Genomic DNA, 10,124 nt, shown 5'->3' with positions numbered 1-10,124 from the left:
TTATTTCTGTCTCGTGTCGCTTTTTTTTAAAATGTTGATCTTAATTACGGTTGGTTGGGCAGGGAAGTTTCTTTATCTTAAACTGTCAGGTTCTCTGTCAACTTGGCTGTAATGATAAGTCAGACAGTATTGAAAGGAGGTTTGTATAGTCTGTAGGCATGTAATTCCTCATGAAAAACTATTACATGAGTAAAATGCTACTATGTTATGCAATCCTGTAATTTGCAGTGTTTCCTGGTACGCTTGAATGCTTCTACACAAGATAAAACAGCTTTAAAATGTAAAGTAGCTCATAACGATTGTTATTCTCTTGGTTTCATGTAGTGTAAATCAGCCTCTTTTTCAAATATGAGTATTTTAAATACTGGGCTCTTAAAGGAAAAAGTGCTGTGAGTTTTGCCAAGGAAGTCTGGCTTGCCCTGCTAGAAAGTAACAAGAGGGATGATACAAAGTGGACAAAGCTAAGGATGAGCCTTAAGGCAACTGTAAAAGCTTTTTATATACTCTTCAAGCCCAGTCTATCCCATATACAGTAAGCCTTCTACTACCACAAAGTTAGCAAAACAATTATGTACAAAACCTTCTCAAGCTGCCACGTTACTGGTCACCTTTACTTTGCCCCCCTCCCCATAGTTAACTCTTACTCAGTTTCCTGCTTTTTTCCTGGTCTATTCAGGTTCCTGCACTGCTGTATTGCAGTGTTCCTGAAGTCCTGGCTGGCCTGCATATCTGCTTCCTTATCTTCTAACACTTGTACAAGAAAAGAGGAAACAAGAGGTTAATCCCCTTCTTACCAGTGACTTAGGTAGGGCCTCTGTACTTTCGTATCACTCTAACCCTTGCTTAACTTCTGAGTTTGGGAAACCAAATAAAAGATGTGAAAATTGTTTTGAATGGGTAGTGTGACTGATACTTCTGTTTTCAGGAATGTAAACGCATGCAGATATTGCCCTTCTTCCCTGTCAAAATTATCCAGTAGGAATACTTTCCTCCATTTCAAATAAAGTCACTGCAATACGCAATTGGCATGTCCCTGATTAGTAATTTTTTTGCATCTGAAAAAATCGAGTTCTTAGTTGCAAAGACAAATGCTACTAAGAATTTGAAGATTTGCTTTAATTTTAATCATTCAACTTTTTTTTTCCTCTTCCTTGATATACATTTTAAATGAAGAAAGAATACATGTGTTACTTTTTGTACAAAAAGTGCTTAGAAGCAATGTGTGGTTTTTTTTGGGGGGGGGGTTGTTTATGAAAAGAGAAACTCCTTTCATTACCAATGTTTGGAGCTTAAAATCTGCAGTTATGGAAATGTGCGTTAAAGTATCTGTGGTTTCCTTATAGTAGCGTAACAATTGTGGTAGATGCTTTAATTTCAAGCCTTTACCACAAAAGGTCATTAATTTCCAAATTTTTTGAACAAAGCAGCAAGCACCCAGGGGGTTTCTTCTTTGAGGTAGACCTGAGCCTCCACCGGTTGATCTGATGTCAACACACCTGACAAATGGCACTTGGGAAGGAGGCGTCCACGAGCCACCTCTGTGGGCTGGGACAGTTGAAGTGCTTGGTGTTGTAGAAGATGACCTCTATTCTTTTGAGCTGCTCCTGTACCCACAGTTCCACAATAATCCTAAAAATGCTTTGGTGCCTGAAGAAGTGTGAACTACGGTGAGGGTTTGGTGGGTTTTGGGTGGGTTTGTGGTTTTTTTCTGATGAAGGGATAAAACTGCATACAATCTCATTGAAGCAGAGAAAAATGTTACCCAATGCAGAACATATTTTGCTGCTGCAAAACACTGGAAATTTGGTTACTTAGGACACTATTTTCAAAAGTATTTTACTAGCTGTATGAAAGCCTATTTATTTGCTTAGTTCATTAAAGATATGTTGGCTGCTTTTTGGAAGGCACTTTATAAGAAAGGGAGTAAAACAGGGCCAAGCCCTGTATCTGTTGCTTGAGAGACTGAAAGTGGAGAGGAAAGGATGTCTTAAGGTGTAACCAAGAAGAATGATGGGAGCACTAGGGGGTTGCAAGGAGGGAAAGGGGCGATTCATTTCATGCTGCATTCTGTAACCATAGCACCTCTGGGATAACACAGTGGCAGAAGTGTGGGTATAACCTCCTAACGAATCCAGTGAGCGCGGTACGAGTGCACATGCGCTACTGCAAGATGATTTCTAGGAGACTTTTGGCAGAAAGTAGGAAGGTAGAGGAGACACAGTGTGATAGCTAAGGTACCGGTCTGTTGCAATGCTTAAATGATGCGCGGATTCCTTTGCTACTTGGACCCAAGTATGTTCTGCCGTGCCCGTTCACCACTGGCAATGCTGAACCAGAGAAGTCCACTTCTCTTCAATGAAACGTGTTCGTACTGTGTACCGCACTGTACTCCTACTATATCTTGAGACCCTCATTGTATTGTACAAGTATGGGAAAGACCCGTAAAACCAAAATGTCCAGTAAGCGTTCCTTGAGAGCTTAAACCATCTTTGGGTGTGTCGGTAATGGGGAGCAGGACCACGGCAGCTGCTATATCTTGTGCTGTCGTGTTCTGCATTGACTGCCATCTTCACCTCTGTTTTGTTTCAGCCTTCCACTCAAGCAGCCAGTTTCAAAGTAGGCTTGATAGCAAGAGAGAAAGAAAATTATCACTGATTCTAATGCAGTTTTCAAAAGTGAGCCGTGCCCTCACTTTAAAGCAGCTGTTGGGTGATTTATTAATTTTTTAGCAGTGTGGAGTTGCTTAGTTTGTGTGTTTGTGTTCCAGGTGTGCGAGTGGGCTTGGTTCTGGGCTCCTTTAGGTGACTGCCCGCTTGGCATTGTACGCCGCTTGGGCACCGAAGTGGACTTTTTTTTCCTTTTACTTAATGCAAGCTCATTAACGCGAGGTCAGAACGGGGTCTGTTAGTAACAAAGGTGCTTAAAGAGCTGAAATAAATTATTAAAGGTTCTGAACAGGGTACCCCTGCTGCCTGACTTGAGCAGGTGCTCCCTGAAGGCTGCCGCCGTTGCGAGGGGGACAGCGGGATCTCCGTCCCGCCGCTTCCGCGGGCGCCGGGGGGGCCTCGCGCCGCCGTGCTCGAGCCCGGCCGCCGTGAGGTCATAACGCACGGGAGTGCCCCAAGCCCCGCCCCTCCCCTCCGCCTCGCTGCAACGGCGGCCGCCGCCCGCGCACCCCCCTCCACGCGGGTAGGGCCGAGCCGCGCCGCAGCGGGGCCGGGAGCAACTCCCGTCCCTCCGGAAGCGGCGGCTCGGGTCGCTCTCCCTCGCCCCTCCTTGGGGAAGACGTTGCGCTGCGGGAGGCGCTCGCTGAATGAGCGGTTGAGGGAAAGGAGGGAGCGAGCGGCGCTCCGGCCCGGCCCGGGGGAGCTGACAGGGGATCTCCCGGAGCCCCGACCGGCGGGGCGGGGCGGCGGCGAGGGGAGGAGGCGGGCCCTCCGCCTTGGCTTCCCCGCGGCCGCCCTGGCTGGCGGCCCCTCGCGGCGGGCGGCAGGGCATGTCCGCGGCGCAGGTGTCGGCGGCGCCCGCCGAGCGGCGGGGCTGGGGCGCTGAGGACGGCGGCGGCCCGACGGCCAGCCGGCCCCGGGAGTCGGAGGAACTGCGACAACCGGAGCCCGGCTCGCCCCGCGGGGAGGAGGCCGCGGAGGAGTGCGGCCGGCGGCAGCCGGCAGTAGAAGCCCCGCCGCCCAAGGAGAACCCGTGGACGAGGCGCAGACCCACGCGGGACAGTCCTTCCCCGCCCGCGGCGGACGGGCAGCTCGTCCCGCAGGACCCAGGTGCGGCGGCCGGGCCGGGCCCAGGCGCGGGGGGGAGGGCGGCGGGCCGGGTGCTGGCTGGCGCGTGGTGGTGGTTTTCTGGTTTGGGGTATTGTTTTGTTTGGTTTTGCTTTTGGTTTGGGTTGTGTTTTGGTTTTGGGGGTTTTTTTAGGAACGAAACGCGTGGGTTTCTCCCCACGGCTCGGGCGGGCAGCGCGCTGCCGGAGCAGGGCCCGGGTACGGGTCGGCCGACGGTTGCAGCTCCGCGGGAGCCGAGCCGGGAGCTCGGGCTTTTGACATACATGGGCAGAGGAGGGAAGCGAGCGAGGGGAGGTGGGGTCCGGCCGCCGCCTTCGCCCGGCTCAATGTGGGGGGGACGGACACGGGGACACGGTTAGGGTGAGGGAGCCGCTGTGCCGGCTGCAGGCTCCCGGGGCTTGAAAATGGTGTGTGTGTGCGTCCCACCCCGGCCTGGGAGGAGGGTGACCTCCGGCGAGCCCCGCATGGCGCTGGGCTCCGGTACTGGCAAATAGCGCTGGGTAAGCTACTTGTCTTACTTTGTTTTTCTTTAGAAACATTGCTAAATCTTGTTTCACTCCTTTACCGCAGGTCTTTTTTGTCTAATTATATAGTAAAGCCCTCTGGACAATCCGTTACTTGGTTTTGTTTTCTAGAAAATTTGGATTGTGGAGGATTTAAATGTTAACAAAAGTAGTCAGTTCGCTTACTCGCAGGATTCAAACTGTTTATGTGGAAAGAGATGGAGCGAGAATAGCCGTGGTATAATTTTCTGCCCTTTAATCGTTACACATAAGATAAAGCTGCTTTAGAGACTCTATACTGACTAAACAGGCAGATGGCTTTACAAAGTTGGTCATTGAAGACCTGACTTGAAATTGCCAGGCTTTATGCTTAGGCTAGCAAAAGAGTTCCTAGAGGTTAGCTTCTTGGAGTATTGTTCTTGGCTGGAAGCAAACCGCTGACCTCAAAATACGTATTTCAACCTGTGTTTCCTGAGAATTTCAATCTCAGCACTTGTTCCCGAAGGCACCTGACAAACCTTTTTGTGATCTGACAGTCACTTTTATGCTTGAATTAAATATGTACTTCCCTCACAAAGAGAAATATATAATTTATAGTTTCAAGTATACAGGTCATGGAAGCAGAGAAAAGAGTTTTCCAGACCACAAAATCTCTACTTAGCTGAAGATCAAACCTTTTGGCAACGTATATAGTCATCTTTATCATCTCAACTGTTTTGTTTGCATGTACTGACGCACTCGTAAATACCTATTTATGCATAGCTTCTACAATACAGCTTGCTGGGCAGCAGCTTGTGGTCTTGTCCGTACATGAAAGAGAACTTGTCACTCATTTCCTTTGCTGTGGCAGTAATAATAATGGTACATCAGAAGCATTAGGAAAAGTTCTTTTGTTGCATTAGCACCTTGTGCTTCACCTTCTGTAAAGTTTACTTTTCCACTTAAGATAAAACACACAGGAAGGTGAAGGAAGGAGTGAAAGGAGGCAGTGAGTTCATACGCTGTGCACATGATGTGCTTAATTTGATGATTTCAGAGAACTTTAAATTATTTTTCTTCTGTATAAAAGCTGTGCTTACTGTTTATCGAATTAATATTAAACTGAGTAGTTGCATTGGAACATCTTTTTCAGTAGCAGATGTATAACTGAGCAAATAAGGGATTCACTGTTGCTGGTAATAGCATTGGTGAAGAACACATACCAGGGTGCGTGTTTTGGTTTGGCCACCACTGAAAGCACCACAAAGGAGCCACTGCTCTTTCCCTTGTAAAAGACAAAGCAGCTGATCTTTCCTGGCTGTTTGAAGAAAGGAATCGCCATGTGCCTCCGTCTGCAGCAAGGGATGTATTTTGAAGTAACTAATTGCACGTTGGCAAAGCAAAATCAGTCGCGCTAGACCCTTATGAATGTAGTAGTATGGAAATTAGTCATGTGAAATAATGAGTAGATGAGTAGAAATACTACTGGGATGGAATGTAAAACTATCCGTAAAGAGGATAATAAAATGTAAAGGGATCTCACATCAAAGTAGTGCCTGAATCCTGTTTGACTTGTTGATCCTGGCTTAATTTGTTGAAAGTTTCCTGAGACGTGCACGTATGGTATGTTCAGTGATAGTTACACACTTGAGAAAATTGACCCTAGTCTGTCATCTTTTGACTTTCAATTTAGCGTGATATTAGTTTGTAATAGAGGCAAACCTGACTAGTAACTGAAAGAAACTGTTAACGTCACCCAACGCTAGAAGGAAAAAAATAATGTAAGAGACTTAAAATTATTGGCGAAAGAATTCAGTCAAAGCATTGTTACTATGACCCACTATATTTTTGTCTCTGATATGTCAGTTGGTTTTAATCATGTTATAGTAAACCAAATGCCTACTGTAAACATATTTGAATTTTTCATGGTATGTTTGTTACCACAGTTTATTGTTGCTGACTAAGCCTTCTATTAAACTTCTCTTTTAAACAGAATAATTTCAAAATTATACAGCTACTTTTACATCCTAATCTGCATTTAACTCATGGAGAAAGACTTGTAGCAGTATGAAATTGCTAGTGAAATTAATAGGCTTCTGTCTAATCCTGGTGATGGTGAACACAGGGAGTTAGCTTTAGCGTAGGCTCTCAAATGATGAAAGGTACTTCTGCGGTGTGTCTTACTCTCCTTGCCTTCCCTTGTAGTGCCCAGGAAATATATTGCACTAAGTCTTCAGTTCTTCAAGTTGAAGCTCTATGAGTAAGAGGAGAGGAACAGTTGCAAGGAAGAAGTCCTATATAGTCTTGTAGATAATTTTTTACAAGGTAACAAGATAAGTTTTTTTTAAATTGAGCCAAGAAGATGTGTCTGTATGGAAGCTGCAGAACAACCTGGTGTTAGTCCTGTATTCCTTGTCTTTCCTCTGAGTCTTGTTTTTCCTCAACTACCCCTCAGAGCTGGGCTGTCACAGAAGAGGCTAGTTACCCTTCCTCCATGTAAATAATTTGCCCAGGATGGAGTTTTTTGTTACAAAAGTTCTCCCACCTCTTTGTTTGATGAAACCTAATGTGCTGCCCTTCTTGTAAGCCTGAAAAAGGGAATCTGAATGGCAAGTTCTCTAGTTTTTGTGTGATTTGTATAGCCAATGTGGATCTCTAATGATTCATTAGATAATTATTCAAAAATTGTTCATGAAATTTATGAAAGCATTTAATGAAGCAAAATACCTGTGCTGCTTAAGTGGTTGAAGTGGGTTTGCTTCCTAGTGTGCTTGAATGATGCAGTTAATTAAAATAACTGCACGCTTCAGTCTTTTGTATTGTGCTCAGTTTGTCTGTCGTCTTTGCATTTATTTACGGGCATCAACGAACACCTTTTATCTGACTGATATTTTGGTAGCAGAACCAGTTCATTGTAGTGCTGTTGTATAAATTAATTTGCTTTAGTCTGTTTGCAAACAGGTTGTAAAAGTACAGTTTAACAAAGGTATACAATGTTACTAGGAATAGCAAGCTTTTGATTAGCCAATGGGTAAATGATCTGATTATTGGGTTTTTGTGTATCTAAGGCAGATATTATCGTTAGTTCTTATGAATTCACTGCATGTTTGAATAGCAGCTTTTAAAAATTATTTTAAGAATTATCAGAAGGTACAACATTGACAATTACCCCTACCCTGAAGGGATTAAAAACCTTATCTTTGCAAACCTGCTGTCTGTATTTTAGTTGTATATAACAGCATATGTAATTTTGTTTGGTAGGGGTTTGTTTTGTTTCTAAACTGGAGACCTGTTACAAGAGAGAAATCCATCCTGTTGCCTAGAATCTTAAGACACAGTACTGGCTTGTTGTGCTCTAGCATGTGCTGCTCCCTTTAGACCATGAAAGCTTTTGTAGAAATTGAGTCACAGGTTGCAGCTTTCTATGAAGAAACTAAGAAAAAATTGAGATGAGAAATAAAATGCAAGGAAAATTGTATAATGATTAATCAATCATGTATTGGGGATTTTCTTGCCTATTGCTTGTTGTATTCAAAAACTGACGGGTTTTGAATGTAAATAGGTGGAAGGAGGCTGGTGTCATAACTCACTGCCTTGGTTAGTTGTTCAAATAGTGTGAAGATGATCAATCTAATGTAGTTTTGCTATAAAATGCTAGAACTACTGTAGGAAAGGATTTTAGCGTAATTAGTGTTTTTTTCATTTCCCAGAATCTTGGATCTAAATCCATGCTCTAGATTTAAATGATGAGGTACTCCCAAGGATTGTTTTGTCACATTTGTGAGACTTTCACGTTTATCTGTTAAAACAATTGATGTAAGTATAGCTTACCTTATTTAGAAATGGATTATACTGTGAAGTTTCAAACTGATCATTGAAAGGAAGACATCATACAAGTTCAACAAACGTGTTCCACTGAAGTTTTGAAGAGCTGTTCTGCTGGGTGATTTTAACCACCTCCTGAAGCACTTCTAATTATTTATGTGATGTTGTTCCTTCACTGAAGGAAATATACATGCAGTCCAAGTAAAAATAAAACTTGAATATTGTCTAGAAATCCTTACAGCATAAACTGCATTTGTATCAAAATTGGAATGTGTTCCACCTTTTATTAATAGACTTTACTTTCAGAAGAATTTAGCAATATCATCCCTCCCCTTCTATCAGAAAAAATTACTTGCTGATTAGTTGTTTGCAGAACTTCAAACTATCCATTCTGAAGTACTGCTACTGAAAACATATTTTCAGTTGTAATCAGTGGTACTTTGGTGATACATTTTTATGTACAAACTTTGCTTCTCTTAGTATCTACACAGCATCCAGCCTGCTTTTCTTTTTCTGTTGCTGTTGTCCCAGAGGATTGCTGCTGCTTTAGTGGTTCCAAAATTCATCTTTCATTTTTCAGAGCTGTTGTCCCATGTATCTTGGCATACCGCACTTGGCATGTTTGCACATCCGTGTCTTCATGCAGAAAATACTTTGGGTCAGGATGTGATACATTAAGAGACTCGGAAGAACCATAATAAAAATGGCTTTGAAGGCTGATTTCTGTTTTCATGCAGATGGCATCTTTACTAGATGGAGTTCAGTGATTAAAAGATGATCATTGGCATTTAAACTTCTTCATCCTTGATTTTATTTCCCCCCACCCCTTCAAAACTCAGCTGAAACTCAGCAAGTAAAGTAATTGAAGATAACTGAATTCTTTTATCAGCACAGTATGTTGTTACTAAACAGGTTACCTTATAGCATTTGACTGAATAAACCATTTCAATACAGTTAGGTTGGAATTAATAGTAAGCAAAATAGTTTATTTGCAAGGGCTTGTCGGATTCTGCTGAAGCAATGTACTAAAGATGCCATTTCTGAGTATTCAGCACTATTATGTGATGTTGAAACCAAACACTGGAGTAATGTTAAGCACAGAGCTTTTATCTAACTGCTTTCTAGAGTAAGTTTTGCCTGAATAGTGGCTCTAGGCCTGTTCGTAACAACATAACAGATGTCACCTGGGTAACACCTTTAAGTGATCTGATGTTTTGTTCTTTTACTCTCCCACTCTTTATTTTTTTTCCTCTTCCTATTTATCTTCCCTTTCATGCTTCACACTAAAATCCAACTCTCGCACAAGTAGTCTCAGGAAGCTGGTCAGGAGAGATCGGTTAAGTTTGGTTTCTGGAGGGCCAGAAGCTCTGTGTATTTTTTCTCAGGTAGGGCAGTACAGAGTGTGGTGAGATCTCGGGCACTTGAGTTCAGAAAGGGCATCATCAACTAGGTGGTGTGTTGCCTAATATTAATTTTCTTTTCATTTAGTGTGCAAATGCATCTTCCGAGTCTTGGATTACTACGCACAGATAAGAGAGATTCCTTAAAACAAGTTGGGTCTCATTCTACTGGATTCAGATGGCCTCTCCTGCTGCTTGGAATAATATCCCATGACTAAGATAGTGCAGCGACATCGAGTCTTTTATTTTTGAATCCCTTGCTACGCCCTGGTGACACAGAGTAGAAGTTCTGGCAGAGCAGTCCTTCGGCAGCAATTTAAGTAAAAGTGCTGTGAGATGGAAAATGGGCTTCAGTAAGGTAATTGAGAAGCTAGAGAGAGATGTGTATTTACAGACTACTGAAGGACAAATGCTATGGCCAGTTTACCTTTACAGATAATTGGCAGTTTTGTTGGAGAAAATTACAAATTTGTTTGCTACTCCACCCCTACAGCTGTTTGTCTTGCTTTGTAAAGGGCAATTAGTTTACTATTGAATGACAAGTAAAAATTAGGATTACACAGTCACTGTGTTTCTGAAGGCTCTCAGTCTAAAGTTAATTGAGGCTGAATAACAAGAAAGAG

At 43.2% G+C, this 10,124-nt stretch overlaps 1 protein-coding gene across 2 annotated transcripts in view; it reads left to right on the top strand.

Annotated features, from left to right (window-relative positions):
* Positions 1-3,174: 3,174 nt before the first annotated feature.
* The window catches only part of LARP1B (La ribonucleoprotein 1B), a 33,941-nt gene continuing 26,991 nt past the window's right edge, over positions 3,175-10,124 (top strand). The window contains exon 1 of one of the 2 annotated variants that reach the window (XM_054825675.1): positions 3,175-3,776. In XM_054825675.1, the coding sequence (XP_054681650.1) occupies positions 3,497-3,776 (280 nt within the window). In that variant the 5' untranslated portion in view covers positions 3,175-3,496. The remainder of the gene's footprint in view (positions 3,777-10,124) is intronic. The other variant, XM_054825674.1, reaches the window with a different exon arrangement.

The sequence above is a fragment of the Grus americana genome, chromosome 4, assembly GCF_028858705.1.
Source record: "Grus americana isolate bGruAme1 chromosome 4, bGruAme1.mat, whole genome shotgun sequence".
Taxonomy (NCBI): domain Eukaryota; kingdom Metazoa; phylum Chordata; class Aves; order Gruiformes; family Gruidae; genus Grus; species Grus americana.
The sequence above is the reverse complement of the archived record's forward strand: the minus strand, read 5'-3'. Positions and strand labels throughout refer to the sequence as shown.